Source organism: Sciurus carolinensis, chromosome 9 (genome assembly GCF_902686445.1).
Source record: "Sciurus carolinensis chromosome 9, mSciCar1.2, whole genome shotgun sequence".
NCBI classification, from domain to species: Eukaryota; Metazoa; Chordata; class Mammalia; order Rodentia; family Sciuridae; genus Sciurus; species Sciurus carolinensis.
The window spans coordinates 72895968-72918818 of NC_062221.1; the positions used below are offsets into that span (position 1 = coordinate 72895968).

A 22851-nucleotide genomic window follows, 5' to 3' on the forward strand; every position below is an offset into this window, starting at 1 on the left:
AAAGCATTTCCTAGGAGAATTCTCCTAGCAATCTGACCAATGGAAATGGATCTTGGAAGCAGCCTGATCTCACTGGAAACAAGTGAACATATATGTGCATATGCCTACATGGATAATTATTCCCTCAGATTCTGCCCTTTCCTGGAGACAGAGACTAGGAAAAGCTTCACAAACATCCTGCTAGGAAACCTTTCTGTCTTTCATGTTTAGACTCCTTTCAGCACCACACTGCCAGAGAAGCCAGGGAGGGGTTCACCCAGACAATGAGGTTTTTCATTGAGGATTTGGGGTGTATCAATTTTCTAGGCGATGTATCAATTTTCTAAAACTCAAAATGTTTGCGGAAGTCCATAGCAATCAGAATCTTGAAAATATTTCTGGCCTGTTTGTGTTCAATAATGCCAGCTACTTCTCAGCCATTCTGAGACCACAGGGATCTCCTTGAAACTGCTGCTGTCATCCAACATGTACCCCTCTTGTCTTAACAGAGGCATGAGCCAGACTCTCAGAGATTTCTGGCACTTTAGAGCCACTTGACTCTCTTGCCTACTTCCTGCCCTTCCTCCAAACAGAAGATGGCTTTATCAGAGAAAAGTAAGACTAGCAAAGAGGACAAAAACGAAATTAGGAAGGAAGAAAAGATGGGCCATCCACATCTATTAATGAATTCATACATTCATTCCACAAATGGTTATGGAAACTTAGCATTTTCCAAAGACTGTGCCAGGGACTGAGATATAGATGAATTGGAAACAGCTTGACTTTTGAGAATAGAAACTGTCTAGTGGGACAAACATAAAATGGTGGCATTATATAACATGTTAATTTATTAATGCATATATACCATGGGGAGTTATAAGAACATAGAGGATGGCACCAAACCTAGACTTGAGGACATCATCCATATAGATAGTGCTCTTATTTCTTTGAATCCAATGAGGTAAGTCACTCACAAAGCAAATGTAGAGACTGACTTTTCCTCTGGGAAATGAAAGACCATGGGGGATTTTGTGCAGAGAAGTGTCATGATCTGAATTACCTTTGGTGTATCACTCAAGTTGCTACACATGTTGAAAATAGGCTTTGGGGAAGTTTCAGGGTAGAAGCAGGGAGACCAGTTAGGAGACTATTGCAAACAAGACTTTGATCAGGTGGTGGCAGCAGAGGTGGTGAGAAGGGATTGAGTGCTGGGTGTATTTTGAGAATAGAGTCAACAAGATTTCATGACAGATTGGATGTGGGAAGTGAGCAAGAATCAAGGATGACACCAAGGTTTTTGGTCCAAGCAAATGGAAAAATGGAATTCCTGTTATCTGAACTAGGGAAGAATTTGGGAGGAGCAGTTGATAGAGAAGACTAGAAGTCAAATTTTAGACAAATTATAGTCAAAAAGCAGCATATTGATGTTTAAAATTCCTTAAGTGGAACCATTTCACATGATCATAAGACCCAGGGTGTAACCCTGGGGGTGGATGTCTGGAGTGGAATAAAGTGAAGTCATTATAATTAGGGAATTTACAAGTCTCAAGGTTGAAAGGTTAATGAAATCTCCTGGGATGGCCTCCTAAGATGGTGGCCCCGGCAGGAGAAGATGGGCCAGTTCTTATGATACAGAATTTAAATATAAATAACTAAAAGTCACACTAATATTAGTTTGAGGTGCAAAAGAATTTGAATTAGTTTCACACTGACTCAGACATCAGAAATGGGAAAAACAGCAAAAAGATCAGATTTGTGAAAAGACATCAGATAACATGATAAGACTGTTCGGAGTTTTATATGAGATAGATTTATCATCTTATTATACCATAGATCAAAAGCAGTGGGTTGAAAAAGAATCATAATTTAAATCCTAATTATTTTACTAAAAAGTCTAAGGACATTCATATTTGGTTTGGGATATGTTAAAGCTCAGTGACACCACTTACATCAACACATGTAGCATTTTAGAAAGCGCATGCGCATCCTATGACATCTTAGGAAAGTTTTCAATTAGTTCTGCCCCAATCTTAGGCCATATTTCTAAACCCAAAAATTTCACATATACTGTCTCCAAATTCCAAAACCAAATCTTTGATAAAGATTTTTAAAACATCATACCCGTGAGTTGGTGGATGCCACTTAAGCGTCAGAATTCATTAGACTATTGAAATGATATTTCAGGATTATACAAGTTTGGCAGATGTAGACAGATATTTTTCTATAGACATCTATAGGTATTTATCTACAGACTCAGAGTCCTTACTTGAAAATAGAAAAATCAAAAAAACTCTTGCCTTACACTTTGAGACAATAAATTAAAAAAAAGAGAGAGAGATAATGAGACAGCTGTAATATCTTTTTTTAAAAATTCCACTTTGTTTCAGACTGCCAGTCATAAACGGAACACAGTAATATAGATGGCACTGGCTATTTAAAATTAAGTATATAATATTTAAATCTTCCGACTTTGTGGAAATTGTGTGTTTGTGACCCAATTAAACTATTCAGCTATGTAGGCTGAATAGTTCAATAGAAAAAATATAAATGACATTGATGATTGAATTCCTATCAGTGTGGCAGTCATTCCCCAGACATAATTCACCTGCTGAATTAGAGATGATTCACCTTTAAGTGGCTTTACAGGTGTTCACTAGGCCAAACAAAATAGGAAAATCATCTTCTATTTACTTTTTCTTTTCTGAGGCAAGTTTTCAGTAAAATTGTTCAGAAGAAAAGCCTGAAAAAAATATGTATATAAGTCTATACTATGTCTGTTTGGACAATGAATTTGCACCAGTGTCTGAGATATGAACGCTATGTAATGTCTGTTTCATCAAAACTAACTAAATTGAGTTCCTCTTAACTAGATCAGAAAAGGGAAGAATTCTAAATCAAGATTCCATGCAGTACTGAATCACTCAAAGGACATGGAATTGTGGTATTCAAATAAACTAGGGGCAGAGAAGAATAAAGTGAGAAACCTATCTATGAGTGACCTAGATGAAACAGATGTGTGGCTGTAAGATCCAGGCAGGTGCTTGGTAAGGAAGTCACCATGATATATCCATGGCTTATGTGCAGGAGCATTTGAGAAACAGGGGCTGCAAAGGGCAGGGGTGGTCTTGGGTATTGGTCTTGCACAAGTGCCCCCCACTGGCTATATCACTGCTCAAGCTTCCAAGTGGTCATCCCCAGGGCAGCAGTGTCTTCTGCTCTAAGTCAGTGTCAACATGAGTCTTTCTAATGTAGTACTTTTCTTAAAGAATGCTTTGCGAAAATGCTGGTTAACACTATTCCTATTTATTCCTATATACCACATCTTTCTCCTTCTCTCTTAGACAAAGAAACTAGGGAAGGTCACTCTCCCTAAGTCCACAACTGGAAAACGGAGACAGAGGAGACAGATCTGAGTGAGCAAAGTGTTTAGGTAGGATAGGGCTAGATCTTAAATTGGATATGGGAGGCTTAAGGTAAATGACAGAAGAATGAAGAATGTTCTTTTAGATGTCTTTTTGATGAACATCTTTTAGATGTTCTTTTAGATGTCTTTTTGATGAACATCTTTTAGATGTTCTTTTGGGGGGGGGCAGTATTGGGGGTCAAACCCAGGGCCTCATCTATGCTAGGAGATTGCTCAACCACTGAGCTACTCCCCAATTACATGTCACTCTTGCTAAGTGATAAAGGTGGTATTTTAGGAAAATAAGTCTGAAAGTAAGGTACGTGGTGTACTAGGTCAGGAAAAATTACTGTTGCAGACAGCAGAAAGTTACATGAAAAATCCAAAAATTAATATTTTTGCATCACCTTAGAATTTAGAGTTTCGGCCTGTATTTCATTTGGGCCCCACAGTGTCTTGTGGTGTATGAAAGCTGGTGTTATCTTCATTTCATGGAAGAGGAAACAGAGGCCTAGAGTAGTTCAGTGACAACCTCAAGGTCACACAGCTGTGCATGCAGAGCCAGCATCCCCACCTGTCACACCTGATTCCAGTTCCTGTCTCTCACATGCCTGTATCCTGGATAAATGCAGTAACAGGAATGGAGATGAGGAGAAACTCAGGGAAAGACTTTGACATAAGAAGGGAAAGAACTTGGTGATTGAGCATAGGTGATAAAGAAACAGAAGAAGAAAAAGCTGATCCCCAGGTTACTAAAACATGGACAGTGGTGAGATTATAGTACTGTCCCTAATGTTGGTGACATGCCTACAGTGTGCCAGCCCCTGTGCCACGCACTTTGCAATAGTGCTTCACAACTCTTAAAGAGTGGTATTATTATTATCCCCATTTTACAAGGGTATACATGAAAGTCGTTCTCACTTTTTGAGATAGAGAAATAAAACAACATTTTTACTGCAAAACAATGTTAAGCTCAACTGAATTGATTGGACTGTGGTGACGGGGCTGAGTTTCAGGGTGAGGGTTTGGCGTTCTTGTGTGTGTGTATGTATTAAGATGCCAGCCATCTGGCACGTGGTGATCATGACACTGGCAAATGCAGCACTGCTGGACTGCTTGTCAGATGCTTCCAAGTACTTTGCCTGTCATCAAAATATGCTGCACTGAATGGCTATTATAAAAAAATAATAATAACAAATGGTGGTGAGGATGTGGGAAAAAAAGGAACCCTTACACCCTATTGGTGGGGTGTAAATTAGTGGAGCCACTGTGGAAAACTGTATGAAGGTTTCTCAAAAAAAAAAAAAAACTAGTAATAGTATAATAATAGCACTACCACATGATCCAACTTTCCCACTGCTGGGTATGTACCCCAAGGAAATGAAGTCAGCATATTATAGTGATACCTGCATACCCACATTTATTGCTGCAGCACTATTTACAATAACCAAGTTATGGAATCGACTTAGTACCCATCAATGGATGAATGGATAAAGTAAGTATATATCAATGGAGAATTATTCGGCCATAAAGAAGAATGAAATCATGTCATTGATTCATTGCTGGAAAATGGATGGAACTGGGGGTCCTCACGTTAAAAAAAAAAAAAAAAAACAAGGCACAGAAAAACAAGTCCTGTTTTCTCTCATATGTGGAAATTTAAAAAACAAAATAAAATAAAACCCTGAAAGTAGAAGAGGGTTCATTAAGGAGTAAAAAGAGAACAGGGGGTTGGGTGAGGTCGGTTGGGGGAAGAAGGAGGATAATAGGGAGGTTAGATATGATCAAAGCATGATATATATATATATGGAAATGTCACAGTCAAACCCATTAATCTGTATAATTTAAAGTGTGTAAACAATTATAAAAAAGAATTAAAAATAAATAAAATAGTCTGCATTAAGTGGATGGTTTTACCTTGGTCCTGGCCTTTAAGCCACTCAATCACACAACTTAGGGACAGGAAAGAATGTCTTCCTCCTCAACTATTATTTAAAATAAACATATAAAGTGGGGCGTGGTGGCACATGTGTGTAATTCCTGCTAATCAAGAGGCTGAGGCAGGAGTATCACATGTTTGAGGGCAGCTGAGGCAATTTAGCAAGACCCTATCTCAAAATAAAATATAAAGAACTGGGGGTATAGCTCAGTACCTGCCTATCATGTGCAAAGTCCTGGGTTCACTCCCCAGTACCACAAAAAACAAACAAAAAAAACTACACACACACACACACACACATATATATACACACACACACACATATGTCTCCAGTAATTATCAAATGATTCTTATTAAATTTATGTAGAACACACTATTTAGACTAAAATGCTTAAATACAATTACATTCCTTCTTGTTACTTGTTCAGTGTATTGTTATCAGTCACTATTCAGGAAGCTTGATTTTCTCTTGGTTTTCCCCAGTTCACTGCCTGAATCTCTGCTGATGCTGAGACTGTCTGAGACCCTTATTGTCCACATCTCACTCTAATTGTCCAACTGCTCTATAACCTCATTGAAAACTACTTGGAGAAAAGATCCTGCCCTAATTTCCTGCTTTTCATCCCTACTGCCTCTTCTCCATCAGGTAGAGAAAGGAGAAAATTTACATATCAATTAAAATACATAGAGTATACAAAGTATCCCAAACCTCTTTTCAGATAGAAGTTTATCTTACAGCTCATTTCTAAAAGCTCCAAGCGGTCTCTCTGGGTATCTACCTGCTAGTTATTTATTCACTCAGCTGTATACAGTAGTCCCTTAGCAACTCTAAACTTCATGGATACCTTCCTAACTCTTGTCTGCTGCCTCCTGAGTGTAGGTAGTCAGTCTTCTTTGCAAGAAGTGCCAGAATTTAGTTCTCTTTGAAAATAAATTTAAATACGCCATAAGTGTCACAGGGCAGGGAAGTAGTTTCTTCCTAGTGGGGGCCCTCACTCTGGGGCTACATTGGAGATTATGCCAGGGAGAAAGCTTTGATCTTGGAGACCTTTGGCCATAATTTGATAATTATGGGTCATAACTTCAGGTGTCTTTCTTCCTAAACCCATCTAGGATTGTGAAGATGTCCAGTCCCAATCTGAACATTGTGACCTTACTGGGCAGTTGTCTGACTTACAGTAGCGCTTACCTCTTTGGGATTCAAGATGTTTTTGTGGGGAGCTCAATGGAAACTCTCATTCAGGTAGGTGACATTTTGAAATTCTGTTTAGAATATAATATCAAAACTTTGATAAGCTTTTACATCAACTTCTCCCAAGAGTGGTGGTTCCTTATATCCCTGGTTTGGGCATTTTCACAGGCGATCTCTGACACACTCAGCTACTGAGGTCCATCTTGGACCCAGTGCCCTCTGTGAACCAGAGGCTTTGCAGATCAGAATGCATGGAGAACTGATGAAGGTTCCCGTCCTGACTTTTGCTTCTTTACCCTTCCACCTGTAGATAAGACTGTCCATGCTGTGCATTGGGACCTCCCTTGTGTTTGGCCCTATTCTGGGGAAGAGCTGGCGACTCTACAAGGTGTTTACCCAGAGAGTCCCGGACAAGAGAGTGGTGAGTTGGCAGCAAGCACACAATGCTGGATTGCAGGCCGCAGTTCCACGTGGATTAAATGCTAGAGAAACTTGTGCGGGTCAGTGGGCCTTACCCCTTTTAGGATGATCTGAAGTTCTTGTTCCTCACTTCAAACGTTTGACTCAGGTGACCTCAAAAAACCCCAGGTCTGGAAGGCTGTGAACCAGTACTATTAGGAGATACGTCTTGGAACACAGGCTCTGCTTCATGCACACCCACTCCAGGCCCTACAGAGATCTGTGAGCAAGCCAATACTGGCACAGGTGTGAGGGAGAACATGATGCTCAGAGAGACTGTTGCTTGGCACAGGTGTGAATTGGAAGTGGAGGGAGGACAGATGATTACAGAGAAACTATAGCAAGTGAGCAGAGCTATTTTCCTCCCTAGAGCCCAGTTCTTTTCTATGTAGAAGGAAATTCTTTAAATGAGAAGGATGTGGCTAGAGCAATGAGCAAGAAAGAAGATGCCCATGCAGCAGATAGAAGCAACCCTGGGACAGTGTTAAAGCAGATCACCTGCATGTCCCTGGCATCAACGCAGTCAACATTCCTCCATTTTCCCCTAGAGCACTGAGCAGACCTCAAACCTGACCATCACCCTCTTTGGCTAGAGGTTCTTTCCAGACCTAATATATAATTCAGCTGGAGTCTACTTCTCTGGAATGATGAGACTTTTTTGCAAACATTATCGAATCATGATGAATATTTATCAAAAGCTCAGCTGTGAGTAACCACACAGATGAAGAAGATTGCCCAAAAGGACAAAAAGTTCAGCCATCCCTCTAGAACACTGATTCCTTTTCCAAAAATAGCTTTTTTTTTTTTTTTGAGATAAAAAATTTACAATTTGCACAGATTTTCTCACCCTTTGTGCCCTTTCTTTTAATTTATTTGAGTGTCATTCAATAAGACATCCCTAATTTTGATGAATTCCAATTCACCTATTTGTTCTTTATTTATGGATCAGTTTTCAGTATCATATATAAGAAATATTTGCCTAACTTAAGGGATATAAAGATTGTCCTCCTGTGTTACTTCTAGAAATTTTAGCGTTTTACTTTTACACTTAGGACTGTGATCCATTTTGAGTAAATTTGGAATATGGTGTGATATATAAATCAAAATTCACTTTTTTTGCACATGAATATACAATTGTCCCTGCACCATTTGTTGAAAAGACTGTCCTTTCCTCACTGAACTACCTTTGCATCACTGTTGAAAATCAGTTGCTCAGAGATGTATCAATCTATTTCTAAGACCCTTCCTTTTGTCTCATTGTTGTGCTTTTCTTTTTAAATCTTGACAACAGTACTGTACTACCTCCATTTCTGTGGCTTCCTATTACATCTTAAAAGCAGGGAATGTTTGCTCTCCAATCGTGTTCTTCTCTTTCAATGATGTTTTTGCTAGTCTAGGTTCCTTGAATTTCTGTATGAATTTTTCAATCAGTTTTTCAACCTCAACAAAAATCCTACTAGAACCTTGATTTATGTTGAATCTATAGATCAAATTGTAGAGAATTGATTTCTTAACAGTGTTGGGTCTTTCGACCCACAAAAACAGTATATTTCTCCATTTAGTTTTTTTTTCATTTCAACTCAGCATTTTTTTGTATTTTTCAAAATAGATCTTTCACATCTTTTGCCAGATTTATTCCTAAGTAGTTATATTGTTATGCTATTATACATGTCATTTTTAAAATTCTCCTTTCAGATTGGATTTTGCTACAAGGTATAGCATACAAATAGAATTGATTTTTGTATGTAGCAACTTTGCTAAACTACATATTATTTGTAGCAGCTTTTTTAATAGATTCCATCAGATTTTCTACATAGATGACTCAATTATCTGTGAATAAACTTCTCTTCTCTGATGGCACTGGATAGAAACAACAGTACGTTCTTGAAACAGAGGTGGTAAGGGCAGATATTCCTGAGATAGTCTTATGGGGAAAGCATTCAGCTTTTCAACACTAAGCATGGATGTTAGCTATAGTTTTATTTCAGATGCTATTTATCCAGTTGGAAAATTCTTTTCTAGTCTCCTTTTTCTGAGAATTTTTATCAAGAATTAATGTTAGGTTTTGTCATATGATTTTTCTTTTTTAGATTGTTCAGATAGTAGGTTATACTAAATGATTTGGGATATTAAATTAGCCTTATATTCCTGAGATATATGCCAATTGGCTGTGATGTATTTTCCTTTTTTTTTTAAGTTGAGAAAACAATTTATTGTTTCTAATGTGTATTATCCTCTTTGTGTATTTTATTCATTTTTATAAAAATATCATTTATAATTTGTGCACTTGTGCTTTTAGTGCATATTGCCTATTTTCTTTTCTTATAGTATATTTTTCTAGCTTTGGTATCAAGATAATGCTGACCTTATAGAATGAGTGTTATTGTTTTTATTTTACATATGTTATAAGACCCATACAATTGTTGCTTTTGTTTAAACAATCAATTATCTTTTGAGGTATAAAAATTATAAATATCAGTCATATATTTTTCCACAGTTATCATTTCCAGTGGTCTTAATTTCTTGTATAGCTCCACATTTTCATCTGGTATCATTTTCCTTTTGCTTGAAGGATATCTAACGTTGTAGAGTATGTGTACTAGTAGTGAATTCTTTCAGTTTTTGTATATCTGAAAAAGTCTTTATTTTGCCTTTTTTCTGACATATATATACATATATATATGTGGTATTTATTTATTATTTATATTTTATACCTTTTTCCCCAGTTCTAGAATTGGACCCAAGGCCTTGTGCATGCTAGGCAAGTGTTTCCTCCACTGAGCCACATCCCTAGTCCCTACAAAATATATTTCGTGAGTTCAGATTCTAAATCAGGTTTCGTTTCCCCTCTTTCAGTATCTTGAAGATTCCTCTCCACTATCTGCTCACTTGGCCTTATATCTAATGAGGAGTATCATATCTTCCTTTTCTTTGTTCCTCTACACATAATGGCCCCCAAGCCCGCGCATGCACACACCCACACTGATCATTTTGGGGTGTTTCTATTTATTGTGATTTGAGAAGTTTGTATTAGCCAACTGATTTATTTTATCTCACAAATACCTTAAACCACGTACCTGGTTGTGCTTCTTTCTCTTTTGCTGGTTATGAAAATCTTAGATCCACTCAGTGACTCGGGAGGCTGAGGCAAGAGGATCACCATTCAAAGCCAGCCTCAGTAACTTAGCAAGACCCTAAGCAAACTTAGCGAGAACCTGCCTCAAAATACAAATAAAAAAGGGGTGGGGATGTTTCTCAGTGGGTAAGCACCCCTGGGTTCAATTCCTGCTACAAAAAAAAAAAAAAGGCTTAGGTCATTGACGCCGCGCCTGTGCTTCCCACCTCGGCCTTCATCAGGCTTCTTTTCTCTTCCCTGATATTTTTCAATCTTTTATCCTGTTAGAAGACATGTATTTTTTTCTTAATTTTATTTTTGTGGTTACAAAAGTAATATATTTTCTTCATATTTTCTTCATATTAGGTCATATAATTCATATGTATATGAAGAAAATGTTAGTAATTCCTCTTGTACCCACCCCCAATCTCTCAATTCCACCTGAGTTAATAGTTATTAAGAGTTTGGATGCTAAAACCTCCAGATTTGTCTGTACTCATACAAACATATCTAGAAACAATAGTGTATTTATTTTATAAGACCCCCTTGAATTCTTTGTCAGAAGAGATAGGTTGTAAAAAAGTCAAACAAATGGAAAGGTTTAATGTAATAATTATGATTACCGTGCAAAAGTCATTGTAAATGTTTGATGTCTGTCTCATCTTTGAAGCTCCTTAGGAGGGCTGTCTCTGGAGCTTACCACTCAGAGCATGTAGGACACTCTAGTCCCTGTGTCATGTAGCCAGCAAACAAGAGAACATTTCAATCTTGACTCTTTTGCAGATTATCAAAGACCTGCAGTTGCTGGGGTTGGTGGCGGCCCTGTGATGGCTGATGTGATCTTCTCCTGACATGGGTGCTGACTGATCCCATTCAGTGCCTCCAGATCCTCGGTGTCAGCATGACGGTGAGGGACCCAAACCCTGGGGATCTAATTCCTGATCTGGGCTGGCCTCTGTGGTCACAGGGGTCATTCTCCCAGGATAATTCACTGTGTAGCCATAGTTGCCACAAGAAGAGAAAGGAAAGTGGGGCTGGGGCTGCTATGAGTGTCCTACCCTTTTCTGTAGCCGCATTGCCACTTCCACTGTGCCTCCTGCCCCTGATGCCTTCTCCTGTCATCTATGAGATGTCAGCACACTGGAATCTGCCTGGCAGTTATCTCTGCTTCCACATTTCCATAATGAGAACTTTCAGCTATAGGGTAATTGGCCTTCCCCTAACTGTTGAGAGGAAGAGGTAGTTTTTGAGGTAGTCTTGGAGTCTTCCCTGGTTCACATCCAGTTCTATCAAGTTCACCAGCCATGTGACCTTGGGAAAGTTCTTTAACCTCTCTCTTTTCCTCCAGCCTCATGAGAGGCTAAGGGAATACAGTGGAATCAGTGACACTGCAAGATCTAATGTAAGAATCCAACAGTTTGCAAGTAAAGGGACCACTGATGTGAAATAGTCCTGTAATTTCAACAAGGCCCATTTTAAATAATTGTGGTAGCAGAGCATACAGTTGAATGGTAAGCCCTGCTGCCACCCAGCATCCAGTGTCCAACCCAACTTAACATCTTTCCCTCCAACTCATAGTCACTCTCATTTAGGTTCTAATGGAGTCACCTACATTTTTCCATTTACATACTGAGGGGGAGTTATGCACTCTGGAGGAGTTCATTCTCCAGGATGTTCACAAAGATCTGCTGTGTGATGCTGGTAATTGTGGGTACCCTCAGTCCTGACCCGTGTGTTTTTCCTAGGTGACAGGGAGAGATGTGTCCTGCTCTTTCACCAACACACACTTCTGTGCTTCACGGTACTCTGATGTCTGGATTGCTCTCGTTTTGGGATGCAAGGTTGGTAACTACATCTCAACAAGTCTGTCACCAACAAAATGGATATGAAGAGGAATTATAGGAATTAATGAGGTCCATTAATGATGTCTGTAGAGAGTCTGAATTCAGAGGAGACCTCTGTTGGTGCAAACATCTCAAAGCCATGAGCCTTTTATTTCTCTATTTTTTTTCAGGGGTTAATTTTTCAACTCTTTGGACTCCCTCATTCGTCCTCTCTGAATCATCTGGAATTTGCCCACTGTTTCTCTCATTTCATGGTTTGGTTTTTAAACTGATTTGACAAAACCCATTTTCTCCATAGCTCTCCTGCAAGAAAATTATGAGACAGTCCATCCAGCTTAGTTCACTCTAAGTGCTCCTACTGTGTGTCTGGTATCTTTCTTCAGGACTTGTGTCTTGGTATCCCCTGCCTTTCACCCACCTGACCTTCTTGCTCTTGTTGGATGCAGGTCGGCTCTAAGACAGCAACATCCACAGTGTCCTTTGAGGGGTCTAGGCTGCCTCAAAGTATCTCCCATACATCCAGATCTCCCATCCTTAGACTCTTTTGTCTGTTAGATGGGCAAATGTTTGGGTACTGTTTCCAGAGGGTACAGGAAACCTGTACAGGGCAGTAAAGACAGTTCTCAGAACAGATTAGACTGTTAGCTTCTTTTTAGTTTTGAGGGCAAAGGGCAGACCTGCTTCATTGAACTGGGCAGCCCTGTCTGACATGAGCCTGCCGTTGACTATCTGGACAGGGGGCCTGGGTAGCTAATGGCTGGAGGGAGCATTTTTGTAGCAATAGGTGGCTTTTAAAGGTGAACTTGACCCATTCTACCACCAGGAACAGGCCTCAGCATAGGGGACTGGGACAGTTGCTTTTTAATTACGTGCATATGTTACTTTGATAGAAATATTTATAAAAGAAGACTCCAGAAGGTGAACATCCAAAAAGTTTTCAATCATTCCTAGCCCATAGCAAGATCTCAATAAATGTTAGATATTATTATTATTATTATTATTATTATTATTATTATTATTCCACTGTTCCCTGGACAGTTCTGAGAAACACAGGCCCTCTCCCACTTCCGCAAGCCCCTGTAACAGAATCTACCCTCTCCAGCAGGGAAACCCAGCACTTGCTCATAGCAAAACTATGTGACACCACCTTGACTTGTTTTCTCCATTGCCCTTTATATACTCAGATTTCCATTTCATTTCACGGTACTATTGTTCTGTGGAACAAAGAAAGAAGGGGGAAAGAGTGTTGAGCATCAGGAAACCCCTGAGCCAGACCCCCAGAGGCCAGTCAGTGAGGAGTCAATCTCTACATTAAGTTCCAGGACCCCCCATCTGAGCTGTCAGCTATGGAGTAGGCATCCTTATCAGTGAAGGCAAATGACTGATGGGATCAGTTATGACAACCCAAACAGTAGTCATGGATGTATAGATACTTTATTCATGCCTAATTTCTTTTAGCAAGAATTTTAACCAAATTAAAATGTTTATTAGAAATATATATATTTAACATTTCTTCCTTTTTTTTTTTTTTTTTTTTTTTTTTGATATGGGGCTTGAACTCAGGGCCTCACACATGTGACTCAAGTACTCTACCAGTTTTTTGTTTGAGGTAGGGTCTTGTCAAATTGCCAAGGCTGTCTGGAATTCGCAATCCTCCTGCTTCAGCCTCCCCAGTAGCTGGGATTACTGGTGTGCTCCATTTTGCCTGGCAATATTTGAATATTTTACAATCACAGAATTAATTTCATTCACCTCTGATAAGGTGACTAATGATACCCAATGCCTGACAAATATCACCTAACTGGTATCAGTTACCCAAAAGCCAGGCCTCACTGGTCCCCTAACTTTTGTGTCCCCTGGTCATTGAAGAACTCAGGTGGCTATGTTTAGCCTTCAGCCCCGTTTGGCATTAGAGTTCCAGAAGGCTTCTCTGCCATGCTGATCCCATCCCTCCTGGCATAGCCAGTGCTCCAGAAATATCATAGAGCTGTCCCTGCTGGTGGGGGTTGATTATTTCAGTGTCCCTGGGAGTGTCCTGCAGATACCTAACTTTACTATCATCCTTCTCCTTTTTAATCCCTATGTACCCAGCCCCATCTCATCCCCCATGGCATCCTCATGTCTGTGTTAAAAACAAGGACATCTTCAGCCCAAACACTGGGGTGCTCTGAAAGCCAGGACCGTGACCTTTTCTATGTACCACTACTTCCACCCTAAACCTATTGTCGTACTGCACATAGAGAGGCGAGCATATGTGAATCTGTATGCTATGGATTTTGGATTAAAGCTTTGATCTCTGCATATATAAAGCTCCTTCTGGGAAAAGCAACACTTTAAGGTGCTATGAGTTATTTTGTCTTTAGTACAAGTGAACACTCTGAAAGCAGGTTCCTGTTCAAGGAAAAAGGAAAAAATAGTTTCTTGTGGTGGGGACAGGGAATGTCACAGAGTAGCGAAAAGTGTAGAAGGAGCATCTATTGCCTGTGCCTGCCCCACAGTCTTGCCTAAGTCGCAGCCGGCCTTTGTTCTCTTCTTTTTCCACCCTTCATCTCCCATAAACCCCCACTGGCACAGAGCCACCGCTAGCCTATAGAGATCTTTTGTGTAAATTAGAAAATGCCATCTCTTCTAGGCAGATGCAGTCTTGCAGGTGCAGAGCTTGGCAAGCAGATGGTGTCTTTGGGAAAATTAAAAGAAGAAAAAAAGTCCCTCCCTCTGGGCAGTGCCCTGCTGTGGCACAGGACTTGAGAAGCAGACCACAGGTCGCTTTCAGCTTGCATGTGTCCCTTCAGCTTCATGCAGTGCAAAAACCACACAATGGACGCAGCAGCCCTCCTAGTGCCCATCGCCCTTCTGCAGGGCCCGACCCAGCCACATGAGCTGTCCTGTGCCTTATCCCAGAAGGGTCCTGTCTGATGGCTGACTTTCTGGCCTCTGATAAACTAATTCTCAGTAAAAGAGAGGCAAATAACATTTATTAAGCACCTACTAAGTACAAAGGGATGGGACAGTTTTTCCTATGTGTTTTCTTAGCAAATCTTACATCAACCCTTCAAGGTAGGTATTATTCACCTAATTTTATAGATGGGGACATTTATGGAGACATCCCAACCCTACTGCTCTTTAACATGTTATTCCACTTCTCTGTGCCTCTGGTTCCCCTCTTCTCCTCCAGGGGCTGTTCTTGCTGTATGGTGCCTACCTGGCTGGCCTGACAGACCATGTCAGCTCTCCTCCTGTGAATCAGTCCCTAACCATCATGGTTGGGGTCAACCTCCTGGTACTGGCTGCAGGACTGCTCTTTGTAGTCACCAGATACTTACACTCCTGGCCCAACCTGGTCTTTGGACTCACATCTGGAGGCATCTTTGTTTGCACAACCACAATCAACTGCTTCATCTTCATTCCTCAGGTATGCTCTAGAGCAGATTTTGCAAGGACCTTTCTCTTAAGTCGCTTAGAGTTTCCTCTGAGCATGACAGATTGTTCATTTTGCTTTCTACTGATACCTTTCCATGCCATTTAGTTGGAGAGTCAAAAAGAAGGCAGGACCAGAGGCTTGGGAGGTCGAGGCAGGAGGATTGAGAGTTCAAAGCCAGCCTCAGCAAAAGCAAGGTGCTAAGCAACTCAGTGAGACCCTGTCTCTAAATTAAAAATACAAAATAGGGCTGGGGATGTGGTTCAGTGGTCACATGCCCCTGAGTTTAATCCTGGTACCAAAAAAAGAGTGGGGGGTGGGGGCAACAGGGGCCCCCTCTCTCCTTCCTCCCTAAACTGGGGAGGACAGCTCTGCTTTTGGTCAGCTAGTAGGGCAGGCCAGAGAGACCCATAGCAGTGACAGTGTCTATTCCTTGGTGGCTGCCTGATTCCTGCTTTTACACCCCTGTCTAGTCTGATTCACATCATTCCTAATTTCCCCTTCATCTTGATAACATTAGTTTTTTTTGCTAGTCTGGGAGGGAGAAACAATTCTTTCTACTCAAGAGTGCAGATTCACAGGGAAAAATTAATTTGGAACTTTGTGATTTAAAATGCTTTCCTTTTCTTTTATTAGAGGAAAATCTAGAATGTTCCTCTTCTTTTTACAACAGGGATAAATAAAATGTGGTTTGATATTATGGGGATTAAGAAGCAGAATTATTCAGACAGCAAAGAGGAGAAATGGAGTCAGAGAACAGGAGAAGGCACTCAGAGGCTCAGAATGGAAAGTGAGGTGTGATTGTTCCCACAGTGTACTAGCAGCCCCACACCCACCTATCCAAGCTCAAAAACTCAGCACCAGGCACTTTGCTATTCCCCCCAGTCCTTCTTTTCCTTCCCCTGAGCCCTCCCTCACCCCACTCTTCCCTCAAGTCCCCATTCTGCAGCTTCCAGGTGACTGAAACTACTTCCTCATGAGAGAGCTAACCCATCATTGCAGCATCGGCTGATAGAAGGTTTCAGTGTATTTTTCTAAGAGAAGAGTATACTTTGGGGCATGATGACATGACACAAGCATGAGCCCATTACTCTTCTTCCTGTTTACAAATTCTTATTAAAATATTCAACTTAATCAACAAATATGGAAAAATCAACAGGAGCAGCAGCATTAGAATCCAAGGATGGGTGTTACGTCTGTGTCAGAAATTGGAGCATGTTTGCTGAATCCTCATGTTGTAAGAACTGGCTGGAAGAAGCCATTGAGGGCAGAGACTTATTGTCCGGAATATAGCAGAAATGGGCTCTGAAAAGCAAAGACTGTTCCTCCCTGGAACACCGGGTAAAGGCAACAAGAAGGGGCCTTTTTGGAAGCCTCCCCTTAGGCCCTGTGGTCAACTTTATTGATTGGTAACCTCTTTGCCAACCCTTTCTTCCTTGCATATCTCCACAACATAGGCTGAAAGAACTGAGTGTTTTCTAGGCTCCCTGACAGGTGGAGGTGTTTCTGTGACACTTTGGAACACTAGAGTTTCTGGGAGAGTTCTGAGAAAGTTTTTACTTTCCTAAAAAATGAAGGAGAGAGAGAGAGAGAGAAAGGAAAAAGAGGGAGAGAGAAAGAGAGAGAGAGAGAAAATAAGTAAGGAAGTATGGTTCACATACCCCTTTTATCTTCTTCCTGTTTTGAATGTGATACCTGAAGCAATGGCAGCTGCATTGTAAACATGAGGGAAAGACCAGGAAAATATTTTATAATACTAGAAAAATATAGCTCTTCCCATGTAATACTAGAAATTCAAGGGAAGGGACCTATGAAGGAAACTGCAGTTCACAATTCCTCTCCACCCCACCTCTCACCCCCACCCTCTTGCATCCTAAGCCTTAGCCAAGCGACTTCAGCTTTCTCTGGTTTGCATCCTCAGCACCTGGGACAGTAGTGACTCTAGGTACACTCCCTCTACAGTGAACACAACAAAGCAGGATGACACACAGCTGACGTCTGACTTCCAGGTTTTAACTAAGCAGCGAGCACTTGTTGTGTTGGGGTGGGAGTGAAGATGGAATGAGTGGGGTACAGGAACTGTGTGGATGGAAGGTCTTGGCCTTTCTCTTCTGTCTCCTCCGTGGTTTCCTCCTAGCTTGACCTTCTTTCTCTTATCTCTCTTCTGTTTTCTCTCTCACGTTCTTTCTCCTCTTGAGCTGACCATGATGTGAGACTAAAAATGTATATTTTACAGTCTATTGTATTTGAAGCCTAGGAGATACATTCTTTTCAAAATTTCTTTTCGAAATGTAAAAACGACCGTCCCTAAACTGATTTCCCCCTCTGTCCCTTTGGTAGAAAAAAACGATTCTCCCTGTGAGATGAGCACTGTGTATCCCCAGGACAGTAGGACTGCTGAGTAAACTGGGGGAAATTGCGCGAGGGGGGCTCCACCGACGGCGGGGTGGCGGTTCGCAGTGAGGTGCGACCTCCTGGCCGCCAGCTTCCAGGCCCCTCTGCGATGGGGTGGGGTTTGTGATAGTGAAGCACAGGTGCCCCCGGAGGCCTCTAGGCGGCGCTGGAGAGCCGGTGAAGTGGATGACAAGGAGGCGAGGGGACCAAGCAGCCTTCTACAAGGGCACTCAGGAAATGCCTAAGTGTTTGTGCCAAGCCCTGAGGTCATCACCAGCGATCAGCCAGACTTTGCTTTTTGTGACCCGAACGTGAACCATCCTCCAACCCTTCATTCCCTGTGAGAGGCAGGCGGGTCCTGAGACAGAACACTGTTTCTCCTCTGGCCCCCACAGTGTTTCACCTGCTCCTCCAAGAGCATACAAGGACTTTCTACTCTGCCTTATAGTTCTGTCTGTGTCCCAGCACTCCTACTAGACTGGAGAGCTTCTTAAAGAAAAGCTTCTTTCATTTATTCACGTATCCATTCAGCCATTTCTTAGTTGCTGGGAACATGCGTGAAATGCATGCCCCCCCCCCCCCTACGGCTAGTGGGGAGCAGGCACGAAAGGAATTAAAATCTTGAGGAAAACTTTACACAGGCTTGAGGAAGAGGAACTCAGTGGTGCCTTCTTAGCAAAGGAGGTGTTTGCAGTCTTGAAGGAACAGTAAGAGTTCTCTGAGCAGATGAGGGAAGAACAGTGTGTGGGTGTCCTTTTAGATGGGATAACACCGACCAAAGGCAGAGAGGTGTGAGACAGAGTATGTTAGGTAGGTATGTTTAGAATACCTAAGTCTGTTGTTTTTGCAGCACAAGTGGAAACAACAGGAGAGTGGCAGGAAGTGAGAGAGGTGCATTTGGTGAGCTTCTGAAAGCCCCAGCGGTAACCTGTTAGAGACTAGACATTTAATGCCCTGGTAGTAGTTTCCTGTTGAGGCTGTAACAAATTACCACAGGCTTAGTGGCTTAAAACAACACAAATGTATTATCTTACAGTTCTGGAGGTCAGAAATCTGAAGTGGGTCTTATTTGGTTAAAAGCAAGGTGTCAGTAGGTCTCATTTCTTCTGGAGTCTCTTAGGGATGATCTGTTTGTTTCCCTGTCTTTTCCAGCTTCTGAGGGCCACCTACATTCTTTGGCTCCTGTGCCTTCTTCTACTTCCTAAGCCAGCAGTATTGTATCTTCAGATATCTCTCTCTCTCTCTCTCTCTCTCTCTCTCTCTCTCTCTCTCTCTCTCTCTTTCTCTCTGCCCACCCAATCCCGTTTCCATTTCCTTCTCTAACTCAGATGCTCCTGCCTCCCTCTTAAAAGGACCCGTGTGGTTACACTGGACTGACCTGGATAATCCAGGATAATCTCTCTATGCAGGATAATCCTTAATCACATTTACAAAGTTCATTTTGCCATGTAAGGCAACATATGCACAGGTTCCATGGATTCAGAGGCAAAAGAGCATCTTTGAGGGGCCATTACTCAGCCTCCCACACCCCCATAGCCTGGAGGCTGAGAAAAACAAGAATATGCCTGTCCTGAAGGAAGCACTTTACAACCTGAGAATTATTTATAGCTAGAATCAAGAAACCCTGAAGGGTCAAGTTTTAAGTGCCAGGGCCTTCACAAATGAGGAATTAAGCAGGGATGCACCCGGCCACTTAAGGAGAGACCAACCCAAAGCCCAGAAGTGCCCTTAAACCCATATTTAGCAGTTCTCTGGCAGCTCTGCAGAGAGGGCTCAGACTCAGAGTGCTGGGGCAAAGAGGGAAAGGCTGTACTGCTAAGGAAAGGGGATGCTGAGAGGGACAGACATCCTGTGGCACTGCCAGGGGCATTGTTTAGAGGCTAACTTTAGGAGGTCTGCTCCATCCACATAAGACCAAAGAGGGGCATTGGCTCCAGTAGCTCCTGAGTCCAGCAGTGAACCACCACTTGGCTCTGAATGAGGGGGCCTTTTGGGAAGGGCAACTGAGAGGGAGGTTCCTGGCCTGACCTAGCACAGGCTACACAGACTCCCTGATACCATGAAGATATGTGCTGAGTCAACACAGGATCCAAGAGGACTTGGGTGAGCAAGTGGTACTGAAATTAAGAATGAAATCTAGGATCCCATCTGAGATTTATGGAATTTGGGTTATGCTCCTTACTCAGAGTTTAATAAATGTTGGTGAGTGACCAAGGAGATCCAAGATTTCCTTTGAGGCTCTCCATAGACTCTTCAGCAGCATTTCTCAAACTAATATGCCAGAGTCCTCAGTGTCCATCACTAGGACACTTGGTTTTGGGGATTCCTGAAGGAAAGAGAAAAGCCCCCACTACTGTGCCTGTCAGTCCACATCATGGGCACTCACATGTAGGCATGTGTCCCAGAGGCTCCAGAGCAGACCCGTTTGTGAATTTTCCATGTCAGCTCCATCCCTATTAAAGGGAACCAGCCCATGCCTCTACAGATTGTTCTTCGGGGCCAGTTTCTGCTGAAGAACTTCCCCTCGAACCCCACAGCTAAAAGTCTGTTTCTAAATCAGTTGAGGGAGCATATGCAGTATGGCATAGTGCCCAAGTTACAACTATGGGTCTGCCACTAGCTTCCTGTGTGAGCTTAGACAAGTCACAATCCTACTGGAATCTTTCCTCATTTGTCAAGGGAAAAATATGACCATGTGTCAGACCTGATGTCCATCATTTTTGTTGACATCTGTGGTTTCCTATCTATTGGAGCCTTGCTCATTGATTAGGATTAGAAGACCACTAACAAGAACTGAGTTCTCAGCAGCAGGGAGCACATCATTACTCAGCAAATAAAAACTAATGAACAGCAGCTACACACAACTAGAAATAGTTTCATTTGAAACATACACTGTTTAGAAGGTTTAACCTCCTAAACTCTGGCTTTAGAATATGGTTCTAGAAGTATACTTCAGCTATGATTTTCTTTGATCAGTTTGGCAATCAGTAGAGAGCACAAGTTATTCATTACTTGTCATCTTCTTCCTTGGGCATTTTTAAACTATATAGTTTTAACATTCTTTATGCTTTCTGACACTCCTGTCTATCCTCCAGAGCAAAGTACATTTTGAGGAGAGAATGGTCTGTGCATATGTGTACATGTGACAGTGTTTATGAGAAAAAGTGAGGGAATGTGTTTCTGGGTGTGTAATTAAATAAATAGCATGTGTTCTTTTTTCTAACAGCTGAAGCAATGGAAGGCATTTGAAGGGGAAAACCAAACAATCAGACACATGGCCAAATATTTCAGCACTCCCAGCAAGAGCTTGCATACCCAGTTTGATGACGAACAGACTTGCCACCTGAGAGGAGAGAAGAGCTCCATGGAGAGGCTCCTCACAGAGGTAAGCTAGCCCTGCCTGGCAGACTCCCTGTAAAGCTCCAGTCGTGCCCGGTGGGCCCTGCGTGCTTTCATGGCCAGCCTCCCCCCCACTTTCTCAAACAGCAAGCAAAACCTCTACATTTCCCAGTGACTTCACAGACAACGAATAGGTGTATATTTAGTCATTTTTATGTGTCAGTCATTGTGCTCAGTGCTGAAGAACAAAACAAACACAGTTCCTACCTTCATGGAGCTCACAGTCTAGTGGAGGAAATGGATATTGATTAAATGAACATGTAATCATAAATTGTGATAAGAATTATGAAGGGAAAATCAGGGTGGTATACAATAATCAGGGTAGTATAGAATAATAGGTGGTAGGGACAAAGGGACCTAATTTAGAGCAGTCAGAAAAGGCTCACTGAAAGTGAACTGAAGTACAAATTGATCAGGCAAAGAGTACAGGGTAAAGCATTCTGAGCAGAGGGAACAGTACTATAAAGGTCCCAAGTTATAGTGGACCTCAGCATCTGTGTGATACATTCTTTCTTTACCTAGAATAGTACCGTCACAGCAAGATCCCACAGGGCCCTTACTGTCTCCTCCAATCATCCTGTAAGCCTAGGAAGTCCAGCCCTGTCTTCACATATGAAAGGGCACTGAAACAAGGGCCTCTGAATGTCACTACAGCACCAAGGGGGGTCAGGCAGCCCCAGCCCTTCTTTCTTCTGTTCTTGAGACAGAGTTGGCCCCTCTCCCAGACAAGTACAGCGTGGGCTTGAGTCAAGCACGTGGAAAAGCTTGAGGGCTGCATTCCTCAGGAAGAAGGCACAGGGCCCAAGGGATTAGTCAGTATTTTGACACTAACTAAATTACATTCCATATTTTTTTCAATACTGAGTATACCTGGGTAGGTGCCACTTGGCAAAATGTACTTTTTCTAATAGGACTGCCCCTTGTTATTAACAGTTCTGGAGAGAATGGTGTGGTGGGGACCTAAGAAGCTCCAGAGGAGGAGGGCAGAACCTGCCCCTCTAGTCTCCCACACCATAACCTCAGCCCTGGACCTTTTCTGCCCACCACAGTAACACTTCCCCATTTACTTACTGTTTATTAAACATTCAGGACATTATTTCAAAGCCAGACTTTCCCCACCTGGAAAGGGAGTAACATTGCCTTTGATGCTCTGTGAAGTCTTCACAGAAGCATTTTTTTCCTCCAACTAAACAGACATTCAGAAACTTGGCTAGAACAACCTGGGTGGTTTTCATTTACAATTAGCTAATGCTGGAATGGCCACGTGGACTTACTCTATAGCCTTGTAGTAATTTGTGATGTACTCTTTGTACCTCTATTGTGTTACCCTCTTTCCCACACAGTGACTGAATCTGCTCTTCCAAAAGGTTGCCATGAGTCCACAGAGGAAGGGCTGGAGTGGATGCAGATACATAGACAGTAAATATCCGGCCTTCCCAGCCTCTGCTATGCCTGCAGTGTCTTTCCAAGAACGGGCCTGAGCAGTCTGCCTTGGGCCCCATGGCAGTCGAGAGAGGGTCTCACATTGGCATCCCCAGTGCTAGCTCTGCATGATGAATAGGTGCAAATAACCTCTGGTAGAACAATGTGCATGCAAACCCTGACTCCAGCCTCCCAGTTGGCAGTTTTCTTCTTATGCAGCCCCCTATGCAACCCTGGTGCCTTTCTCGTACTTTCCCATGATCTGGGCGGTCCATCTTCTCATTCTC

The 22851-nt window shown here is 42.0% G+C and overlaps 1 protein-coding gene across 1 annotated transcript in view; it reads left to right on the forward strand.

Moving 5' to 3' along the window:
- Positions 1 to 22851, forward strand: part of Gpr156 (G protein-coupled receptor 156) — an 86113-nt gene that overhangs the window by 57586 nt on the left and 5676 nt on the right. Inside the window, 7 exon segments of the mRNA XM_047564478.1 lie at positions 6435 to 6564; positions 6824 to 6934; positions 10871 to 10923; positions 10925 to 10994; positions 11833 to 11928; positions 15107 to 15343; positions 20970 to 21128. Of these exon segments, the coding sequence (XP_047420434.1) occupies positions 6435 to 6564; positions 6824 to 6934; positions 10871 to 10923; positions 10925 to 10994; positions 11833 to 11928; positions 15107 to 15343; positions 20970 to 21128 (856 nt within the window).